This window comes from Myiozetetes cayanensis, unplaced genomic scaffold (assembly GCF_022539395.1).
Source record: "Myiozetetes cayanensis isolate MyiCay16 unplaced genomic scaffold, myiCay2020 scf26, whole genome shotgun sequence".
Lineage (NCBI taxonomy): Eukaryota > Metazoa > Chordata > Aves > Passeriformes > Tyrannidae > Myiozetetes > Myiozetetes cayanensis.
In genome coordinates this window covers 5215505-5238164 of record NW_026087477.1, presented here as the reverse complement: position 1 = coordinate 5238164, position 22660 = coordinate 5215505, and the positions used below count along the sequence as shown (strand labels likewise).

At 58.5% G+C, this 22660-nt stretch overlaps 1 protein-coding gene across 3 annotated transcripts; it reads left to right on the top strand.

Moving 5' to 3' along the window:
- Positions 1-172: 172 nt before the first annotated feature.
- On the top strand, positions 173-21110 carry CTXN1 (cortexin 1). 3 transcript variants are annotated; one of them, XR_007629667.1, is made up of 4 exons: positions 173-411; positions 15541-15727; positions 19162-19275; positions 20130-20285. XR_007629667.1 is itself a non-coding variant. In XM_050321224.1 (3 exons), the coding sequence occupies exon 3, from the start codon at positions 20298-20300 to the stop codon at positions 20550-20552; it is 255 nt and encodes an 84-aa protein (XP_050177181.1). In that variant the 5' UTR covers positions 211-411; positions 19162-19275; positions 20130-20297; the 3' UTR covers positions 20553-21110. The 3 variants fall into 3 exon arrangements, 1 of the variants encoding a protein (XP_050177181.1); XR_007629668.1 differs by lacking the exon at positions 173-411 and adding an exon at positions 14552-15166; XM_050321224.1 differs by lacking the exon at positions 15541-15727 and having other exon boundaries at positions 211-411; positions 20130-21110.
- Positions 21111-22660: the final 1550 nt, after the last annotated feature.

Genomic DNA, 22660 nt, shown 5'->3' with positions numbered 1-22660 from the left:
CCACACCCCCGCATCCCTCCATCCCCGCATCCCTCCATCCTCCATCCCCGCATCCCTCCATCCCCTGCATCCCTCTACCTCCTACCCATCCTGCATCCCTCCCTCCACCCCCTATCCACACTCCGCCCCCCACAAAATCCCATCCTTCCCTTCCCACCCCCCTCCCCACTCCTCCCCACCTCCCGCAGCCCAATCAGGGCCGCTTGGAGGAATTCAAACCCCGGCCCCGCAAGCGCCGGCGGCGGCTCCGGGAAAAGGCTGCGCTGGGGAGGGACCGGCGTTGGGATCGGGATCGGGATCGGGATCAGGATCGGGATCAGGATCAGGAGCAGGAGCAGGAGCGGGGCCGGTCCGGATGGGCTTGGGGAGCGGCGGGGCGGGCGCGGCCCCCGCCCACTGCCCGGAGCGCAGGTGAGTCGGGGGGCACCGGGAGGGCACCGGGAGGGCACCGGCAGGGGCTGGGGGCACCGGGAGGGGCTCCCGGCAAAGTTTGGTGCCGCCCGGGGTGCGGGGGCGTGGGGGTGCGGGGGACACACGGATCGCTGCCGGTGCCCGGAACCCCCCGGTCCCCAAAGCCAACCCCGTGCGGGGCCGGGGGAGGGACGGAGGGGTGTATATAAAATAAAAAGGGATTTCTGACCGAAATATCGCTGTTAGATTAAAAAAAAATACACAAACAAACAACAAGTATGGGATGGGCATTTTGGCGAAGGAGAGAACAAGGAATTTCTGCAGCTGCTGCAAAGCTGCTGATTTGGGAGCTCTTGGGGAGATGGAAGACCCCGAGCGCTGAGGGGGCCTTTGGGGGTGCCCACCCCTGGCTCCGGGGAAGGGGAAGGAGGGAAAGTTTGGGATGAAACATCCCTCCTGGGGCCCGGAGGGATCCCACGGAGCCCTGGGATAGCGGGATGAGCCACGGAGCTGCCCCACGCAGCAGCCGGTGGCATTTCCCTCCCAGCCCCCTCGGGAAGAGCTGGGAGCTCCCTGGGAGCGTCAGCGAGCCCTGGCCGTGGCGGAGGGAATTCGGGAAGTCCGGGCTTGCCGGAGGCAGTTTTTGGTGCAGAGCCTCGTGTCGAACATGAGCTCAAGCTCCGGCAGCGCCGGGTGGGGGTTTGGTGGTGATTTGGGGCTTCCCTGCTCTTCACTCCCAATCCTGCCATTCCTGCCGTTCCTGCTTTCTCCCAGCTGTTGTTATTATGTGGCATAAACCTGCTCCGGGAGTGGCTCCGGGAGTGCCTGGGCAGGGCTGTGTGTGGCACAGGCGGTGGGGATGTGTTGTCCTGGCAAAGGGATGGGTGGGAAGCAGGATCTGCCCTGGTGGCTCTGGAGGCACAGCCCCAGCCTGCTCCTGGCAGGCAGCAAACGCCCAGATCTCTGTGGTTTGGTGTTTTTTTACCTGAGAAACCTTGGTAAGCTGTTGGGAATGTGTTCAGGATGGCTCCCCACGGCTCCAGTGCCCAGGAGAGGAAGGGAGAGACCGGGAATGGTCCCTACAAACATTCACGGGTGGAACATCCAACCTGCAGGGCCCCCCGGAAAGGAGCGGTGGGACAAGGGGAGATGGGCTCAGGGAGCTTGAGGATGGATATCAGGGAACATTTTGTCATGGAAAGGCTGGTCAGGCACTGGCACAGCTGCCCAGGGCTGGGGTGGAGTCCCCATCCCTGGAGGGATTTAAAATCCTTGTGGATGTGGCACTTGGGGACATGGTCAGCGACGGCCTTGGCCGTGCAGGGGGAGCGGCTGGACTGGATCTCAGACACCTCTTCCAGCCTAAACAATTCCATAATTCTCTGATTCCGGCCTGCTCCAGGGGCCCCACAGCCACGCTCCCAGCCTGCTCCCGGCCTGGCAGCAGGAACTGCTGTCCCCAACGTGCCACCCACCTGTTGCAGGTGGCACCGGCCGGGCCGCGTTGCAGCTCCCGCCGCCCTCCCGGCTCTCCCGCTGCCAGGCAAATCTGCTCCTCGTTTCCCTGCAGCCCAGCCCTGCTGCAGAATACCAGGGCAGCATTCCCAGTGCCCAGCAGGGACGGGCTGGGCTGCACACCAGTGACCAGGGAGGGCAGGGCTGGAGCACCAGCAGGGCGTGGGCGGGCGCCGGAAAAAAGCCGGAGGGTTGGAGCGGCAGCCGTGGGTTTTTTTGATCAGCTCTCCTCCCCGCCACGGGTGACAGGAGCTGGTGACATCTTCTGGCTCGTGGCTCTGAACTCTCTGGAACTGCCAACTGTCAGTAAATCCTGAGCTGTGTTGTGGTTTTTTTTTGGGGAACAGCAGCTCCCTGGGAAGGAAGCGCCGTCAGGGCTGTCGGGCGCCCGGAGCGGCTCTGGTTCCACTGTAAATGTTCTCTCCGGGGAGGAAAATTGATGGAGCTGAATCTGATATTCTGGAGGGGAACTTAATGGCCATTAGGCTGGTTGTCTGCAGCCCTGAGTGCAGGGCTGTGCTGGTTGAGTCAGGATTAAAGGATGGGGGAAGAGGGATGTGCTGGAAGGGCGAGGGCTGCTCCAGGGTGGAAAATGAACGGGGGCCTGGAGAGGAGCTGGAGGGGCTGATTGTGGCAGGGGGAGGTGGCACCTGCAGGGCAGGGCTGTGGTGACTCAAAGGGTGACCATAATGTGGGTGTGAAACAGCCACACCCCAGGGATCAGCATCCCTGAAATCCCAGATCCCGGCTCTGCTCCTGGTCGGGTTCTCCCAAGCCTTTGAGGGGCAGGATTTGGTCCCCGACCCTCTGCTGTCCCCAGGCTGAGCTGCTGGGACAGAGCAGCTCCTTGGGCAGGCCCAGGATCTGCCTGTGCCTGGGCAGTGGCATCTGCTGTGTCCATGGGCACTTCCAGCCTGGATGTGGCTCCTGGAGCTGCCTTGTTCTCTCCTTTCCCCGGCTGCCACTTCCCAGCAGTTCCTGGAGTGGCTTTTGCCCACTCCCATCTTGGTGACATCCAGCCAGTCCTTCCTCCCAGGAAAACAGGCCCCTGGTGGGACAGAACCCACCCCCTCCTGCTGCTCCTGGTGAGTGACACCCAGGATAACACTTCTGCTGGATCCTTCTCCAAGGGTTTTTCTGGAAAACCACCCGGCACGCCTCGGGAATTGAGAGCAAGGATCTTGTCAGATCCAGCCCGGGCTGGAGGGTTCTGGTGTGTGGGAAGGCAGGGTGGGGAGCTGGGATAGAGCTGGGATTTGGGTTTGGAGCCTGGGAAGCTCCCAAGATCCAGCACAGGTGTATCCATGGAGATGAACATCCTTTCCAGCCTTTATTTGCCTTTCCTGCCCTATCCTGGCAGGGTTTGATGGCAGTGTCTGCAGGGAGCCCTTGGCCTCACTTTCCATGGATCGCCCTCGGAGCGTCTCCTTTTGCTGTGCTGGGCCCTTCCCTTGTCCCAGCAGAAACTCCTTTTCCTCCCCACCTTGTCCTTTCCCATCAGCAGATGTTGCTGCTTCCCAGGGAAGGACAAAGGGACGCAGGGAGCGAAGCCACATCTCCCTGGGGAACCACGAAGGACACGGGGTTTCATCCTGAACAGCCTTGTTTCCTCCTTCTGTAGCTCCCCTTGGGACCTGCTTCCTTCACTTGTCCTTTTATTTTTGATTTTTCCTTTTATTTTTAATTTTTCCATTTATTTTTAATTTTTCCTTTTAATTTTTCCTTTGATTTTCATTTTTTAATTTTGATTTTCATTTTTAACTTTAATTCTTATTTTTAATTTTTTCCTTTTCTTTTTACCTTTCCCTTTAAATTTTTCCTCCTATTTTTAACTTTTAAGTTTCCTTTTTTAATTTTCCTTTTTAACTTTTATCTTCCGTTTTTATTTTTAATTTTTCTTTGATTTTTCATTTTTTCTTGTTTTTTTTTTTATTTTTATTTTTCCTTTTCTTTCTAATTTTCTATCTCTAAATATAGAGAGAGATATGTAGAGATATATATATATAGATAGATATAGATATAGATAGATAGATATGTATATATATAGATATATAGAGATATATATAGATAGATAGATAGATAGATATGTATATATAGATATATAGAGATATATGGGCATGTAGGCTGATATATACATATAGGTGTATATATATATATTTTTTTTTAATATATATATACCCCTAAAATTGTACATAAATATGTTTGGCACAGGTTGGGCAGAGCAGCTGTGGCTGCCCCATCCCTGGGAGTGTCCCAGGCCGGGTTGGAGCTGTCCCTGCCCACGGCAGGGGGTGGCACTGGGTGGGTTTTGAGGTCCCTCCCACCCCAAACCAGCCTGGAATTCCGTGCCGGTGCAGACACGGGTGACCCCCACAGGGGTGGCTTTGCCATCCCATCCTCCTTGTCCCAGTTTTCCTGGTGGCCTCGGGCTCCTGGCCCCGCTCGGGGAGGGGTGGGATGAGCCGTGGGATGGATGAGCCGTGGGAGGTGTCGGCGACACTCGCGGGGTTGAGGTGGGAAATGAACCCCGCGGAGCTGCCCAAGGGTGGGAATCGCTGCTGAGCCCGGAGCCTCCCGTTCCTGGGGAAGTGCCCGAATTCCCAGGCTGTCCTGCCGGCTCAGACCTGCATTGCAGGGCTGGGATTTTGGTTTAATTACGTGGGGCACGTGCTAACGAGGGGATTAAGGCCCCGGACGGGTGAGTGGTGACCGCCAATATTCCAACATTCCGTGCCTGTTCCAAGGTCTGCTGTTTTATAACACTCCTGTCCCTCCCTCATCCCTGCCCTGTGCCTGGAGCAGCCTCCTGGCTCCCTGCATTGGGATTCAGGGATGCTGGGAATGCACCACTTGGCCCAAGAACTCCTTCCCACCCATCAACCTTGCCCGTGGAATTGAGGGATGTGGAAACACCTGGCATGGCCCTGGGCGCTCCCTGCTCGCTGGTTTCTGCTTTGGGCACTTCTCCAGTGGAGATCAGGATGTGCTCCAGGTCTGGATGTGTTCCCAGGAGGGGGATGAGGGGTCAGGGGTGCTCTGCCTGCCAGAGGAGGGTCCCAGTGGGATCTCCATCCTGGAGATCCTCCTCGTGCCAGGTCGGGAGCACACACGGGGTGTGCCCAGGGCACTGGAGGAGCACGGTGGTGGCAGAGCTGGCAGCTGCACCAGCAGACCTTTCCCAAGAGCCTGACTCTGCTTGGTGGGCTCGGAGTAAATCCCGTGGGAGCTGCGTGGGATCAGCACCACCCACACCCCCCCTTCCAAGAGCAGAGCTCAGCTCATCCCAAGGGAGAGACCCTCGTCCCCAGTCCCCAGGGGAACTTTGCCCTCCCCTGGAGGTGCCAGGGCAGACACCACGTGTGCCTGGGCTGTGATTCTCTCTTCCAGTAAGAGCAGTCTGGCCGGAGCAGTGGGATCCATCCCAACCTGCTTCCAGGAACGAGCCTGGGAGAGGCTGGAGCACGGCGGGGAAGCAGCTCAGGCAGTGATGGAAAGCGCTTGGCATGGAGGTGGCACAAAGTGTCCTGGCACAGGGAGAACGCAGGCAGGAGCAGCTCTGCCCTGGGAGAGCCTGATCCCGGGCACGGAGCCGGGATTGGCAGCATCCAGAGGAGGGGGGTGGAGGGGACACCAAATCCCAGCAGGGTTTGCAGACAGACTGTCCTGGCTGGCTGTCTGTCTGTCTGAGGCACAGGGTAAATGATTTAGGAAGGGGAATTGTTCCAGGGTTTGGGGTCTGGATCTGGCACAGGGGGTGTGGGAAGGGGAAGTGTTCCAGCAGTGGGTGGAATTTGGGGTCTAGTTCTGGGGATGCTCCTTCCTGTCCTGGCTGTGTCACTGATCCCATTCCAGCCCAGACTCATCCCTGGCCGTGGTGTCCTGCTCTGGAGGAGCTCCACCCGGGGTGGGAACACCCTGGGATCTGCTGGGATCTGCTGGGATCCAGGGCCCTGCTGGCTCTGTGCCATCCCTGGCTCCCCTAACCCTGTTCATCTCCCACCTGTGTCCACCCCCAGCACATCCCTGGAGCAGCCCCTGGATCTGGGGAGCCTCCAGAAGCTCAGTGACCCCAGGGTCGATCCACCAGTAGCTCCCAGTTCCTTTCCCTGCGTGGCTGGTTGGTTGATGTGTAGCTTGGGCTCTGGGAATGGTTCAGATTCCGGCAGCTGTGGCAGAGATTTGATCCCTAAGGGAAGCAGAAATGGGATCCCCCCCATCCCAGCTTCCTGCAGCCTGTGCTGATGGGAGATAACATCCCTTGGAGTGATCAGCATGGGCACGGCATCGATTCCTGGGAGCTGGAGACCCGGCCCTGGAATCGATCTGCATTTTTAGCAGCTCATCCTGGCTGAGGGAGAGGTTTGGATGTGGAGAGGGAGGAGGAGGAGGAGGAGGAGGAGCAGTTCCCCAGGTTTGCTCCTGTTTGCTCCTGCAGTGTCACCCCCTCCCACCCTGCTGTAAAAACCAGGAGAGGTTTTATCCAGGTTAAAACACTCCCGAGGGAAAGGCCGGGACAAAGGTGGTGATCTGTGGGAAGAGGTGAACCAAATCCAGCAGGGATTTGCCTTCTCTCTCCTCCTTCTCCTGCTTCCATTTGCCTCTGGACTGGGTGGGTGGAGGGGCTGAATTCCAGTTTCAGGGCCAGGGGGTTTGCTCCTGTTTCCTGGGATATTGGATGAGTGGAAGGGTTGAATTCCAGAGGGTTTAACTATCAGAGATGGAGGTTTACTCCTGTCCCCTGGGATGTTCCTCAGTGACACCAATTCGGAGCTTGGCCATCTCCAGGTGGGGCTCCAGCCACGTGTGTGGCTGCCACATCCCTGGAACAGCTCCAGCCCAGCTTGGACAGGGCTTGGAGCAACCTGGGATAGCGGGAGGTGTCCCTGCCCGTGGCAGGAGGGTGGAATTAGGTGACATTTAAGGTGCCTTCCAACCCAAACCACTCTGTGACATCCCGAGCTGTGGATGTTCATATCCCAACAAACCATCCTGTGCAGCTCCTTCTCCTGGCTGATGGGACATCCAGAGAAGCAAAAGGGGGACAATCTCCCAGGCTGCCACTGCTGCAGTGGATAATTGGAGCAGCTCTGGGCAAAACTCGAGCTGTTCTACCCAAACGCCTTGAATAATTCAAATCCTCCAGGAGATTTCGCTGGAATGGAAACCTGGGCTGAGAGTACCCCTGGAGGGGGCACTGCAGCAATCTGAGGCTGATCATCATAATTTAATGATCATTTAAATGAGTTTTATCTCTTTCCCTCTCCAACTGGAGCTGCGGTCCAGCAGCACCGCTGGGCTCATCCGAGCGGGAGCCTTGTCAGGAAATGATCCCATTTCAGCCCCCAAACCACACAGTGCCAGGCTCCAGCTCATCCCCTCGGCCTGCCCTCAGGAGGAATTGTCTCTCCTGCTCAAGGGGGTGAAGTTCAGCCCTGCTTGGCTCCCTCCCACCCAAAGCACAACCCAACCATCCTTCCTGGGTGCTGCTGGAACGGGGCAGGATTGGGTGGGATGGGAATCTCCCCTGTCAACTTTTACCACCTTCTTGTGTTGTGTTGTCCAAACATCCCACCAGAGCTGGGAAACACTCCCTGAAGCTGGAAGGGATGGAGAAGTGGGGTGGGAGCGGGAATCCCAGGCAGAATTGATCCGGGTTCCCTACACGGGGTTTGTCCTCCCGAGCTTTACGAGCTCCCAAAAATCCCTCCCAGCCCGCTGGAGGAAGCAGCAGGACTTGAGAGAGTTAAGAAAGGGCCAGGATTGCTGACAGAAGGAGCTGAATTTGATTAGCAGGGGAAGGGAGTGAAGTCTTTCCAAGGCACAAAGCCGTTATAAAGTGATCAATTGTTCCGTGCGGCCGCCGGGAGCGGAGGGGAAGAGCGGGGTTTAATTTGGAGCTAATGAGATTTGGGTTGGAGACGAGTGAGATGCGAGATTGGCAACGAGGGAGGGCTGGGAGAATCCCCTTCAGCTGCCTTCTAACAGAGCAAGTTGTTCTCAGCTTCCCTGGACTCGTTTCAGGTGGATTTGGGGAGATCCTTCCCTGAGTCCGGGATGTTCTTCCTGGAGCGGGTCAGGGGTGGCTTGGGGGGTGTTTGTTGGTGCTGCAGGGTGGGAGTAGCAGGTAAAGGAGGGGATTCTGCCCCTCTGCCCTGCTCAGGTGACACCCCACCTCAGGTGACACCCCACCTGCAGCTCTGACATCCAACATCAGAAGGATGTGGAGCTGCCGGAGCGAATCCAGAGGAAACCATGGAGATGCTCCAAGATGCCATGGAGAGACTGGAGAGAGCTGGGGGGGGTTCATCTGGAGAAGGGAAGGCTCCAGGGAGACCTCAGAGCCCCTTCCAGGGCCTTAAAGGAGCTCCAGGAGAGCTGGAGAGGGACTGGGGACAAAGGATGGAGGGACAGGACACAGGGAATGGCTTCAAAGTGAAATTTAGATGGGATATTGGGAAGGAATTCCTGGCTGGGAGGGTGGGAAGGGGCTGGGATGGAATTCCCAGAGAAGCTGTGGCTGCTCCATCCCTGGAAGCGTCCAAGGCCAGGTTGGAGCATCCTGGGCTAGTGGGAAGTGTCCCATGGCAGGAGCTGGACCTGGATGAGCTTTAAGATCCCTCCCAACCCAACCCATTCCCTGATTCCACGACAGGAGGGGAACTGGGCAGGCTGAGCTGGACACCCCAACTCGTGAGTGTTTACAGGCAGGTTGTTTTTAGGGAATTCAGCTCCCTCATCCCTGGGCTGTGGCAGCACCCATGGCCACCCGGACAAAAGAACTAATTCCCAATCCCTTTAATTGCAGCAAAGTGGGTTCCTTTGGAGCAGTTTATTTGCCCACTTGTTCAATAATTCATGGCAGAGCCCGGTAATTAAATGCTAAAGACTCGATTTGCTTTGCATTGTTTGTAGTTACATTAGCGGCTGAATGCGAGAAATTACCGTGGCATTTAATTGGTAATTAAAAATAATGGTTACTTAGCAGCCTGTCAGGATTACTCAGCATTTCCGTGCGGGGTTTTGCACAGAGCACAAAACACTCCCGAGTGGTTTTTTTAGGCAGATTTCTTGGAGGTTTCTCCCCGGGTTTGCTCGGAGGGCTTGGCCCGTGCCCCATCTCGTTTTAGTGGTAAATAAAAACCCCGGGAAAAAGGCAAATTAAAGGCAAATAAACAGAGGAGAGAACGCCTGGGTGTGTTCCCTCTTCCAAGCTCTCTCCCTGCGTGTGGTGGGTGTGGCTGAGGGGGTGTGGGTGGGTGAGGTTTTTGGGGGTCTTTGGAACACGCACGCGGGGGGTTTGAGGCTGGATTTGGGTGTTTGGATAAGGGACTGCGTCTGGATTTGCATATATTTGTATATATTTGCATCTCTGACTCCCTGGAGGGAAGGTTTTGATCCCAGGAAATCAGGGAGAGGACAAGGGGAGGTTTAGGTGGGATGTTAGGGAAATTTCTCCATGGAAAGGGATTGTCCAGCCCTGGCAGTGGTGGAATCTCCATCCCGGGAGGGCTTTAAAAGCCACGTGGGTGTGGAAATGGTTTATTCGGGGCGATTTTGGTTGGACTCGTGAAGGTCTTTTCCAGCCTGAGGCATTCCAGGATTGTTTGACTCCAGGACACGGTGGCCGCTTCCCAGCATTCCTGGAGGGAATGGGAGGGATGTGCCGAGGTCTTGCTCCGATGGACTCACCCTGAAATGTCCGGGATGAGTCACTCCTGGTCACGATCACCCACTGGGGTGGGTTCATCACCCGAACCCTGGGGTTTGATCCGACACTGAGGAGCTCTGGGTGGGATATTGGGAAGGAATTCCTGGCTGGGAGGGTGGGGAGGGGCTGGGATGGAATTCCCAGAGAAGCTGTGGCTGCCCCATCCCTGGAAGTGTCCAAGGCCGGGTTGGAGCACCCTGGGACAGTGGAAGGTGTCACTGGGTGTGGCACTGGATGAGCTTTAAGGTCCCTCCCATCCCAACCCAACCCATCCCATTTTAGGATTCCATGAGAGCCTCCCATCGCTCTTCCAAGATTTTCAGCAGATCCTGACAGGGCTCTTCCTCACAGCCTGCCTGGAGAGCCACCCACAAAGCTGTGCCTAAACCCGGTGGTTCCTTTTCCCCTGTCCTGCTCCTTTCCCAATCCTGCTGCTCCAACCTTTTCCATGGCTCGTGCTCCTCGGTGATCCCTGTGCTGTCCAAGCCTCCCACCAGCTCAGTGATCCCTCTCAAACCGCCCTTTCCACGTGTTTTTTTCCCAGCCCTGGCAGTGCCTGGGCAGTGCCAGAGCCTCCCCCCTGCCAGGCTGCAGGAATGTTGCTGCCAGCAGCTCCAGCAGGAACATCTCTGCACATCCCTCTCCCTGCCTGACAGCTCATCCTGTTCCCTCCACCCTCACCCCCAGCCCCAGCACAGGTTCCTCCCGTCGCTGAGCTCCCGGGAAATGACATTAATTGGGATTTTCTTCCCCTCCCCAGCGATTCTGCTGAGGAGCCCTGTCAGCCTGCCTGCCACCGTCTCCCCTTGCCTCTCACACGTGGGGCTGCTCTGTTCCCAGCTTATTTTAGAAACCTCAGAAGCTGCTGGAGCTGCTCTCCGTGGGGTCTGGAGTGGCTGGTGGAGCTGCTGTTCCCGTAGCCGTTGTTGTTGCTTCAGTTCAGACACAAATATTTGCAGTTCTGCACAAAGAGGGGCGGGTGAATGAATAATAATCAGCGCCCTGCAGCCACCCCTGCTGCCTCCACACCGCCCTTGGCCACCCCAGCTGAAGATCCCAGCCTTCCAGCGCTGCTTTTCCAAGGGGGACACTCATTTCCAGTCCTGCTGATTGAAATTTGGCAGCTCTCAGAGCCAGCTTAACCAAGCTGTTACCACGGGCCCCTCACTCCCAAACTGGCACCTCCATCCCCAGGGCAGCTCGGGTGAGCTTGGACACCCAGCAAAGCCAGGGCACCTGGGCCTGCCAGGAGCATCCTGAACCTGCCAGGACCCTCCTGAACCTGCCAGGACCCACCTAGACCTGCCAGGTTCTGCCTTGCTGGTGATTTCTGTGTGATCTGAAGCACAAGAAGGCACCATCTGCCTTCGCCAGCTCTTCCCCCAGAGTCCAAACACCCTGATTCTTCTCCCACTGCTCCCGCAGGAATTCCTGGGAAGAGGTGTGGCTGTGTCTCTCTGGAGCCTCAGAATCCTAAAGTGGGGCTTGAAATCCTAAATTTGGGCTGGAAGGGACCTGAAGGCTTGTCCTGTGCCCTGCTGTGGGCAGGGACACCTCTCCCTGCTGGCACCAGCCCTCCCTCCCTGCACCTCTGGGCCTGTGCCAGCCCCTCCAGCCCCTTCCCATTCCTGCTCCTGGAATAGATTCCCCAGCCCAAAACTGGGTTATGATGCAATTAAAGGCTGAGAAAATGAATCAGTGATTTGAGGTGGGAAGGGAGGATGAGGGAGGGGGGTGGGGGGGAACCAACCCACTCGATGTGGCGAGGGAGGTGGCGGAGATCCCACACCCAGCTCTGCTCAGGGAGGCTCAGGGAGGCACCATGAGCTGGATCAGGATCCCAGCCCTGGAACTGCTTCCCTGGGGGCTGCCAGGCAGGGAAGAGCAGTGGGAGAGGGATAAAAACAGTGGATAAGGGCAGTGCAGGGAAGGCACATCCCAGTGCCAGGGCAACCTGGGCTGGGAGAGCACTGGGGGGGTGGCAGGAGGGTGGGATTGGCCCTGTCCCAGTCGGTGCTGGCTCCTCACTGATGTCCCTGTTCAGGCAGAGGGTGGAGTGTTGGAGGGGAGAAGCCCAGAATTCCAGGGTGGTTTGGAGTGGAAGGGACTTTAAAACCTGTTCGGTTCCAGGGGCACCTCCCACTAGCCCAGGGTGCTCCAACCTGGCCTTGGACACTCCCAGGGATGGGGCAGCCACAGCTTCTCTGGGAATTCCATCCCAGTCCCTCCCCACCCTCCCAGCCAAGAATTCCTTCCCAACATCCCACCTAAATCTCCCCTCCTTTAATTCAGAACCATCCCCCCTGTGTCCTATCAATACCTGCCTGTGTAAAAAGTCACTCCCCGTGTTTATAACCCCGTTAATTATCCAGCCACAAACCCAAGGACCAAGAGATGAGACACTTCCCAAAATACGTGGGAAAGATTCCCCCAGACCCCGGGTTGGATCAGGGGAGGTTTGGCATTCCCACAGCCCGGGGCTGGGTGACCTCCCCCTCTCAGGGCCCGACAAACAAAAGCTGAGCATCTGCAAAGGTCGCTGCTTCTCCTGGGGGAACTCGCTAATGAGGTGATGACGAAGGGCACTCACTTCCCGGAGCAGATGTTCTCTGGGAGCCCTTTTTTCGCTTTTTTTGCCAGCCAAGGAATTGCTGGAGTGGTTTCCCCACAGCCCGGGGATGGGGAGGTCGAAGGCAGGACAGCTCCTGGTGAGGATTCACCCGCTGTTCTCAGCCAGCAAAGGGTGGAATCAGCCACTTTTGCCCCCAGAAGATCCATCTGTTATCCCTTAGGGGGTGTTTCCATGCTCATCTGTCACCTCTCTGGAGGTGACACCATCCCAGGTTCTGATCCCTGCCCCTTTGGGATCAGTGACTCCAGAGCTGGCAGCTCTGCTGAGGTGGCACCAAGCCTAATTAAACCACAACTTCCCTCTCCCCGGGGCTCAGAGCCACTGCTGTGAGGGGAACATTCCTTAAACTGCCCCCCAAAAAAAGCTGCAAAGCCTCCCAAGCCTCGGAGCCTCCTCCCATCCCACGCTCCAGCCCTGAAGTCTCAGCGAGTTGCTGCCCCATCCTCGGAGCTGGGATTGCAAACTCAGCGAGCTGAGGAGAGGAAAATACATTTCTGTATTCCCACAAGTCCCCTGGGAGCTCTGGAGCTGAGTTATGCCATGTGCTCAGAGCCTCAGGCACGAGGAATGATGGAACAATTGGCTTATTCCCAGTTTGAAGTTCCACTGAGCTGCAAGGCCTGAGCCCTCCCATCTGCCCTTTTCCTCCTTCCACTCCCAAACAAACAGGCTCTGGAAATAAACAGTGTCACCCCTGCCACGGGCAAGGACACCTCCCACTAGCCCAGGTTGCTCCAACCTGGCCTTGGACACTTCCAGGGATGGAGCAGCCACAGCTTCTCTGGGAATTCCATCCCAGCCCCTCCCCACCCTCCCAGCCAGGAATTCCTTCCCAGTATCCCACCTAAATTTCACTTTGAAGCCATTCCCTGTGTCCTGTCCCTCCATCCCTTGTCCCAGATCCCTCTCCAGCTCTCCTGGAGCCCCTTTAGGGGCTCTCAGGTCTTCTTGAAACCTTTTCTTCTCCTCCAGGTGAACCCCCCCAGCTGTCCCAGCCTGGCTGCAGAGCAGAGCCCTGGGACACAGACCTGCAACTGTCCCCAAAGGCTGAGCTTCAAGCCAAGTTTCCTGGCTTTTCCAGCAGCTCCTGCTCGGGCAGAAACATCCCTTGGCCTCAGCAGCCCTTGCAGGAGGTGCCCCAGCAGCTCCTCTGCTCTCCCCAGGGCTCAGCCAGGCCGGCTGGATGAAGTCCCTAAATCCACATCTGAGGAATGTGATCGATGTTGCAAGGTCAAAGCCGGGCTTTGCCAAGCCACAGGCTCATCTCAGGCACTTTAATGAGGCCCCCTCCTGTCCCAGCGTTGTGATACAGCAATTAATGACAGCATCACTCGCTGCTCCTCCCCCTGCCCGGGCAGCCGTTCAACAGCTCCGCTTCCTTTCCCTTTTTTCCTGGTTTGCCTTCCCATCCAGCCCTGTTTGGGCCGTGAAACCCCTCTGGGATTTCCTCTGCTGGGCTAAAGATCAGGATCAACCCCCTCTCCTGGAGAAACAGGGATTTGGGAGGGGTTTCTTGCTGTTCCACTCTTGTTTCTCCACGTTCTGATGTTTTCTTGCCCTGGACAAACGTGGGCCAAGGGAGAGGAAATCATCACTTTGTTTCTTTTTCAGGTTCTTTGCAGGGCTGGGGCAGCCACAGCTTCTCTGGGAAATCCATCCCATCCCCTTCCCACCCTCCCAGGGCAGGGCTGGAATTCCATGATCTTTTTTGATCCCTTCCAACCCAAACCATTCCACGGCTCTTGAGAGGTGTTTGGTTCCTTCCTAAAGGCATCACCTTCAGGAACCTTCTCATTCCAGCCCGGTTTTGTCCCCACCAGCTCCCCTGGGGCGTGTTCCCACAGGGAACGGGGCTGGAACACCCCGGGGCGGGGAGGGGAGCGCGTCTGCTCCGCTCTAATTAGCGGGAATCATTAACTGGAATGTCCCCTTCCCGACTCCAGGCAGCGCCGGTGAAACGGCTCTATCAAAGCTGCCTTGTCAGGGGACAAGAAGTATCTTCCTGCTGGGATTACACGGCCCTGGAATTATCCCTTTGCCTCTGACAGGATCAATTAATTACTTCAAAGTCACCCGCAGGAATAAATTAACTTCTCCTCTTCCCTCCCTGCCGAGAGCTGCTGAGTCAGGAAGGATGTCTGGGGTGGGCACACGGTGTGGGGGTCACCCTGGAGGTCCCTGGGGGGGGTGCCCTGAGATTTTGGGTCCATCAAACTGTGCCCAAAATGTCCCTGCAGCCCCTTGCAGAGGTTTTTTGGGGGGGATTTGCTGTCCTGCCCCTCTCCCCTTGGGGGTCCCCTCCTGTCCCCTCTTCCAGAGGGTGGACAAAGCAGGGATGGCTCAGGGGACAAACCACCCTCCTGCTCCTGGAAACGTTCTTGGAGTGGCTGGGAAGGGCCAAATCCTTCCTGCTGGGGCTCTGGGAGGAGCAGAGAGGGCCTGGCAGTGCCCAGGATGGGGGGGTTTGGTGGCATCACCAAGGATTTTTATTATCATTTTTCATTTATTGTCATTTTTTCACTCCCTCGCCTCCCCCTGGACCCTGTTGCTGTTGCATCTTTTCCCTTGGAATTTTCCCTGGAAGCAGGGTGTGGATAAGACCCTGTGTGTGTGGGGAGGATGATCCATCCTGGGCGTGGTCACCAATCTCCTGGCGTCAATTTTTCCTGGGAATTCCACCTCTCCAGGCTCCCACCGAGTGGGAAAAGCATCCCCGGAGTTCTCCCGCGGCTCCCAGGGGTGGGGAGGGAGAGGCAGGGGCAGCCAGAGCTCATCCTCCGGGATCCCGTTGGGAATGCTGGCTTCCTGCTTTGGCTCCAGGATCCTCTGGAAGAGCTCTCTGGGATCCCGGGCATCTCTCCCTGGGGCAGCTCTTTGCATCCCAAAAGGGAACCTGAAGGGTGGGAAGCTACCCGGGTTTTTTTTTTGGGGGGGGGTTGCAGTAGGATTTTGGGGTCCCTGGTGCACAATCGTTTTTCCCCGAGTGCCACAGGGATTCGGGAGCATCCCAGGGATTCGGGAGCGTCCCAGGGATTCGGGAGCTTCCCAGGGATTCGGGAGCGTCCCAGGGATTCGGGAGCATCCCGAGGATTCGGGAGCATCCCAGGCTGTGGGTCTGGACAGACACACACAGGAGGATCCCGGAGGGGCAGAGATGCATCCCTGGGGATTGGAAGGGGATGTTTTTTTGGGATAAAAGGCCCGAGGAGCCGCAGGTGGGGGCGGGCAGGCTCAGCCCCCGGCGCTGAGCTCTCCCACGGTCTGCTTTTCCCAGGCAGCGGCTCACGAAACTTCTCCCGGCTCCAGTTGCTGCGCTCCACCTTTTTTATTCTAATCGATTCCGCATCGCCATAGGAACCCGCTCCGGCGGGAGTCGGGAGCGGCTCCTTCCCTGAGCGCTCCCGGGGAGAGGCGGCCGCTCCTTCCCCCCGGCATGGCAAGGGATGGAGCCGGCATTCCAGGTACTATCCACGCCCCAGCCCCTCGGGAATGCTCCCGTGGGGAGCAGAGCCGGCACTGCGAAGGGGGTGCGTGGGGGGAGTGGGGGTGCCAGGGAACCCCCCACCCGTGTCGGGCTCAGGGTCCAGAATATCCAGCGTGGGTGGAGAGGGCAGGAGGACGGGATTTGGGGTGGGAACGGCCTTTCCCGGGGGTCTGGAGGGTGGTTTGGGAGCGGGGGGGGTTTTCCGTGGGTGAGCAGGGGGTGGGAAGGGTCCTGCACCTGGCTGGGATTCCCCAGGAGGAGCAGGAATCCCAGGGATTTTTGGGGGAAAAAAAACATCCCTGCTTAGCTAGGACAGGGCTGAACACCCCCCTCGGGCTGAAGGGTTGTCCCTTCCTCTTCCCAAAACGTGGATGGGACACCCCTGGCCCTCAGGGAGGATGGGGGGGCTGATCCAAGGCGTGTCCATGGCCCATCTTCCCAAACTGTTGGAGCTGCCAGGCTGGGAGAGCCCCTCCAGGGTGTCTCCATGGCTTTGGAGAGCTGCTGGAGGAGGAGGTGGCCTTCCTGTTATCCACAGGTTTAGCAGGAAAACCAGCCCAGCTCCCACGTGGGGCTTTGGGGGGGGGGTCAGACCTGGAGCCCCTGTGGTGGAAGGTGCTGGAAGAGGGAGATGTTTGGGGCAGGTTTTGGGGATATCTGCCCCCTCCACGGCACCTGAGGGATCCTGCTGGGGCTCAGGAGCTCCTTGGGGCATCCAGACCCACATCAGGACATCTCCTGGAGCCACACGATGTGTGGGGCAGAACCCCCTGAGGACACAGCCCCAGCTCCAGGGGTTTGCTGAGCTCTCCCCTCCCCTGGCAGAGCCCCTGCTTGAGCTCAGCCCAAGATCCAGCCTCGATCCCAGCAGGATTCCTGGGCTGGATCCAGCAGCAACGTTGACTGAAAAAGGCAAGGAATTCCTGCAAGGAATCTGGGGGGAGCTCCTGTGGGAGCACCAGGGGAGCCAGGGAGGCACAGAGAGGCCTCCACCCTACCTGGGACAGACAGACCTGCCTGGACAGACAGACCTGCCTGGACAGACAGACAGACCCTGGACAGACAGACCCTGTGATCTGGAGGTGAAGGGGAGGGGGGAGGGAGCTGCACCTGCCAGCAAAGCCTTTTCCCATCTCCCAGGAACTCAGGCCCTAAAAATTGGGAATAGAGGAGGAGGATCTCCAGGGAGACCTTCAAGGGGCTGATAAGAAAGGTGGGATAATGGTTTGGGTTGGAAAGGACATTAAAGCCCATCCAGTGCCACCCCCTGCCATGGGCAGGGACACCTTCCACTCTCCCAGGGTGCTCCAACCTGGCCTGGGACACTTCCAGGGATGGGGCAGCCACAGCTGCTCTGGGAAATCCATCCCAGCCCCTCCCCACCCTCCCAGGGAGCAATTCCTTCCCAATATCCCACCTAAATTTCACTTTGAAGCCATTCCCTGTGTCCTGTCCCTCCATCCCTTGTCCCAGGTCCCTCTCCAGCTCTCCTGGAACCCCTTTAGGGGCTCTGAGGTCTCCTTGAAACCTTCTCTTCTCCAACCTGGCCTTGGACACTTCCAGGGCTGGGGCAGCCACAGCTTCTCTGGGAATTCCATCCAGCCCTTCCCACCCTCCTAGGGAGGAATTCCTTCCTGACATCTCCCCCTGAATCTCCCCATTTACATTAAAACCACCTTTCCCACCCCCATTTTTTGTTTTCCCATCACCACCTTTCAACACCAAAAGCTGCCTTCCCTCCTGTGCTTTCCCACCCCCCCAGCTCAGCTCCAGGTGCTGCCTCCTGGGGAAAAAAACCCCAGCAGGATGTGAGGGATGGGATAATCAGGAATACCTGAGTGCCAGCCCAGACCCTTCCCCCCCTGCCCACCCGAGAGGTGCCCAGTCTGGGGGTGTGCTGGGTGGGCATGGAGAGCCCTCCCCTCCAGCTGGATTCCAGTTTGGAATAAACACCTCATGAGCTCTCTGCTGCTCCCCAAAGGAACGTGGGATTGGGGTTGCAGAGCCGGGAAAAGCTCGGCACGGCCCCGTGGAATCCGGGAGCGTTTCCACCATCCCCCCCCCCATCAAAGCCATTCCCTCTGCTCGTGTTCTCCTCCCCAGTTACTAAGGGAACGTGAATCTTAATAAAACTCCATCAAACCTTCCTGAAATAACAGCTGCCTTCAGCCCACTGCCTGAGCAGAGAGGGCTGGGGGGCTCTGCTCGAAATCCCCCCCCGGGGAAATTCGGATCGCGGCACCAAAAGATGTTTGGGGTCGGGAGGAAACTTAAAGATCGTCCCATTCCCACGGGCAGGGACACCTTCCACTGTCCCAGGGTGCTCCAGCCTGGCCTAGGACACTTCCAGGGATGGGGCAGCCACAGCTTCCCCGGGAAATCTGGTCCAGTGCCTCCTGATTTTTCCCTCAGCGAGAGGGAAATCCTTTATCCTGAATGTTCCGGGCTATAAAACCAGGGATGCTGTGGAGCAGAAAATGTTCTATTTAGTCCTGGATGTGCCTGTTCCTCCCTGGGTTTGGGATGGGAGCCAGCTGGGCACCTCCAGCTCCAAGTGCTTTATTGGTCTTTATTACCCCAAACGATTTGTTGCAGCTCTGGGATTTTTTTCCACCCAGAGGTGTCCGTGGGAAGCACCAGGGGAGGTTTAGGTGGGATATCAGGAAGAATTCCTTCATGGAAAGGGTTGTCCAGCCCAGGGCAGTGCTGGAGTGCCCATCCCTGGAGGGATTTGAAAGCCCAGTGGATGTGGCACAAGGTCAGGGGTGGCCTTGGCAGTGCTGGGGAGCAGCAGTGGATGCTCTGGATGGGTCCTGCCATCTCCTAGAGGGGGTTTTGATTTTTTTTTTCTGGAGTTTCCACAGCTCTGGGAGCACTCAGGCTCCAGGGGGCTACAAGGGGGGAGGGTGGGTTGGGTGGTCTGGAAAGGTTGGGGTGGATGTTCTCCAAAGGATGTTGTGGATGTTCTCCCAGGGAGGTTGGTTGGATGTTCTCCTAAGGAGGTTGGTTGGATGTTCTCTCAGAGATGATGGCGTGGATGTTCTCCTGGAAAGGTTGGGGTGGATGTTCTCCAAAGGATGTTGTGGATGTTCTCCCAGGGAGGTTGGTTGGATGTTCTCCAAAGGAGGTTGATGTGGATGTTCTCCTAAGGAAGTTGGTTGGATGTTCTCCTGGGAAGGTTGCCATGGATGTTCTCCCAGGGAGGTTGGTGTGGATGTTCTCCTGGAAAGGTTGCCGTGGATGTTCTCCTGGAAAGGTTGTTGTGGATGTTCTCCCAGGGAGGTTGTTGTGGATGTTCTCCTGTGTTAACTCCCTCCAGAGCTGTGAACTCCAGGGGTGCCTCGTGCTGTGGCTCCCAGTGACCTCCCCAGCCCTTTAACCCCCCTCTGTGCCTCTGCTCTGCCTCCCCAGCCCAGGAAAGCTGGACCCTGGAGTCCTCTCCTCAGTGACGTGGCTGCTCGGACAGGGCCTCCTCCTGCTCCTGCTGCAGTAGCGATGCTGGTGTCCCCACAGAGCTGCAGTGAGGTGGGTGCCCTCCTTCTCCACCCACAACCAGCCCCTGCTGCTGCCAAACCCGAGGGAGAACAGCTGGACACGTGTCCCTCAGCGGGAGGGAGCACATTCCGAGCCCGTGTCCACCTCGGGAGAACTCGGGGGCCAGGATGGGCAGAGCCTGAGCAGCCCCCTCTGGCTGAGGGAGGGGGAATTCCCTGTGGCTGGACTGGGCCCTCTCCAGAGGATTTCTGGGGATTTGTGACTGGAGAGGCAAGTTCTGCATCAGTGCCCCCCCCAGCCCTTGTGCCCCTCATGGGTGGCTTCTTGAGCTTGCTAAAAAAACCAGAAATCCTCTTGTGAGCTTCCCTGCCCTTCCCTGTGCCTCTTGCTGTGTCCTGGGGCCATTTCCTGCTCCCTCACCATCTCAGCTTTCCTCGTGTCTGATTCCTCCTCCCTCACCACCTCTGCTTTCCCAGTGTTCCAGCTCCCTCGCCAGCTCTGCTTTCCTCCTCCTTCACCACCTCTGCTTTCCCTTGTCCAGCTCCTTCTCCCTCACCAGCTCTGCCTTCCCCTGTGTCCAATTCCCTTCCCTGTGTCCAATTCCTTCCCCTGTGTCCAATTCCCTTCCCTGTGTCCAATTCCTTTCCCTGTAGCCAATTCCTTTCCCAGTAGCCAATTCCTTCCCCAGTGGCCAATTCCTTCCCCCAGTAGCCAATTCCTTTCCCTGTAGCCAATTCCTTTCCCTGTAGCCAATTCCTTTCCCCTCTATCCAATTCCTTTCCCTGCAGCCAATTCCTTTCCATGTAGCCAATTCCTTTCCCTGTAGCCAATTCCTTCTCCCGTGTCCCATTGCTGCTCCCTCACCACCTCTCTTTCCCCTCCAGGAGCTCTTGGCTCTGGCAGGAGTGCCCCCCGAGCCGGTGGCCATGGAGTGAGCCGTGCCCGGGGTGCGTGGGCACTGCAGGACGCTGAAGTTTGGCTGCCCCCGTCCCGTCCCAGCCGAAATCCCACCCCCCACCTTCCCCATCCCCCGCGCCCCTCCCGCCTCTGCCATGAATGATGCATCGACGATGGATTATGAACTGCTCTCCCCGTCCCTGGTGGAGCACCCGGCCGGCGCCGCGGGCATGGATGCCGAGCAGAAAACTGTCTTTGCCTTCGTCATCTTCCTCCTGGTCTTCTTGGTGATGCTGATGGTTCGCTGCTTCCGCATCCTGCTGGACCCCTACAGCCGCATGCCCGCCTCCTCCTGGACCGACCACAAGGAGGGCTTGGAGAGGGGCCAGTTTGACTATGCCCTGGTGTAGAGGGCAGGGCCGGGGCGCCCCCCGTGCCCCCCACCCCGGCCGGCCCCGGCCCCGGGCCCCCCTCCCTGGGCGCTGCTGCCCCGGGGATGCTCCGGGCACCGGGGCGGGGAGCTCGGGCTCTTGGCCGGGGAGGAAATGTGTGTGTGTGTGTGGGAGGCAGTTTTCTAGGGGTTTCTCTCTTTTCTAAGCACTTTTCGGTTCTCTTCGCAGCCCGCGGGACTCCGGGGGAGGATGGGGGTCGGGGTGGTGCCCGCTGCCCACCCTGCCCGCGGGGCAGGAGGGGACGGGACAGGGCATGGCGGGACCTGCCCTCGGCCACGGCCCGCGGGGCTCTGCCCGGTGCCACGGCAGAGCTTGGACCCCCTTCCCCGGCTCCTCCTGCCCCCCTCCCACGCCGCCCCCGCCCCGTCCGTGTCCCGCGGGGAGTGCTGACCGTGGTCCAGTGTGTGTGCGTGTCCCCGTAGCTGAGCTGTGTCTGTCAGGGGGTTTCCAGGCACCAGACCCAAGTGCTGGCTTTGTTCCTCTCTGTGTGGCAGTCCCCAAGAACCTCCCTCCCCCCCCAAAAAAAAAGGGCAGGGCGAGGTGGAGAGACCCCCTTTCCCTCCCCCCACACCGCGTGCAGCCCCTGTTTTTTTGGCCTCCAGCCCTGCAGCCTCTCTCTGCTTTCGCAGCGACCCTGCCTGGGTGGCCCCGCTGGGATCCCGGGAGGGATCAGAGATCCCACAAAACCCCTGGGAGATGCCTCTCAGCCAGCCCCGGGCTAGCAGCCTCCCCCCACGGTGGCCCCGCTCCGGCCACTCCCTGCTCCTGCGGGACCCGCGTGGGCTCCACACGCCCAGGGGGTCGCCGGGGGTGGCTGGCCCTTCCCTGGCCGTCCTGCTTTTGGGAATCCGAGGGGCTGTGGGAATAGCAGAGGGGGGATCAAGGCTGTTCTCCCCACGCCTGGGGAGCAGGGGTGCTCAGCTGGCCAAAGGCGTGGCGGGCTGGTGGCCGTGGGCCAGCAGGGAGGGTTTGTAGGAAGGGATTGGAGCCCACGGGGGAGAGAGAGAACCTCGTCCCCCTCCATGGAAATAAAGCTGCACTGTGCTAACCCCAGCCAGCTCCAGCTCTGCTCTGTGGTGTCCATCAAGTCCTCGGGGGGGAGATCCCAAATCCTGGGGGCTGCCCCATGTCCCAGGGGAAATCCCAAATCCTGGGGGGCTGCCCCATGATCTGAGGGAGATCCCAAATCCTGGGGGGCTGCCCCATGTCCCAGGGGAAACCCAAATCCTGGGGGGCTGCCCCATCTGCCAGGGGAAATCCCAAATCCTGGGGGGATCTCCCATGTCCCAGGGGAGACCCCAAATCCTGGGGGGGTCCGACACAAACCTGTCCTCCCCCACGGCGCCCAGGGAGCTCTTGGAGGGGCGCCTGAGCCCACGGGACTCTGTTTTCCCGTGCCAGGGGAGCGAGCCCACTCCCAGTGCTGCTCCCAGTGCTCCCAGTAAGGCTCCGGGATCCCTCCCAGTGGCCGATGCCGCAGTCCCGCCTGCCCTCTTGTGGCACAAAGCTCCTTCTCTGCAACGGGAAGGCGGGAAGAGCTTCCTAAAAGCGGGAATAGCAGCCTGGAAGGAGGGTTGGAGCCCAACTCAACCAGCTGGAGCCCGACCCGACACACGACACGATCCCTGCGCTCGGCTGGGAGAGGGAATCAGGGAATCACAGCTTTGGGGTGGGAGGGACCTTAAAGCCCATCCATGGGGGACACCTTCCACTGTCCCAGGGTGCTCCAACCTGGCCTTGGACGCTTCCAGGGATGGAGCAGCCACAGCTTCTCTGGGAAATCCATCCCAGTCCCTTCCCCACCTTCCCAGCCAGGAATTCCTTCCCAATATCCCACCTAAATTTCACTTTGAAGCCATTCCCTGTGTCCTGTCCCCCCATTCCTTGTCCCCAGTCCCTCTCCAGCTCTCCTGGAGCCCCTTTAGGCCCTGGAAGGTGCTCCAAGGTCTCCTTGGAGCTTTCTCTCCTCCAGGCTGGACAATCCCACCTGTGTGTCCACAGAAGCTCCACGTTGGAGCTTGGATGGGTCCTCCCACCCTCTCCAGTTGCCCCCAGTGACCTCCCAC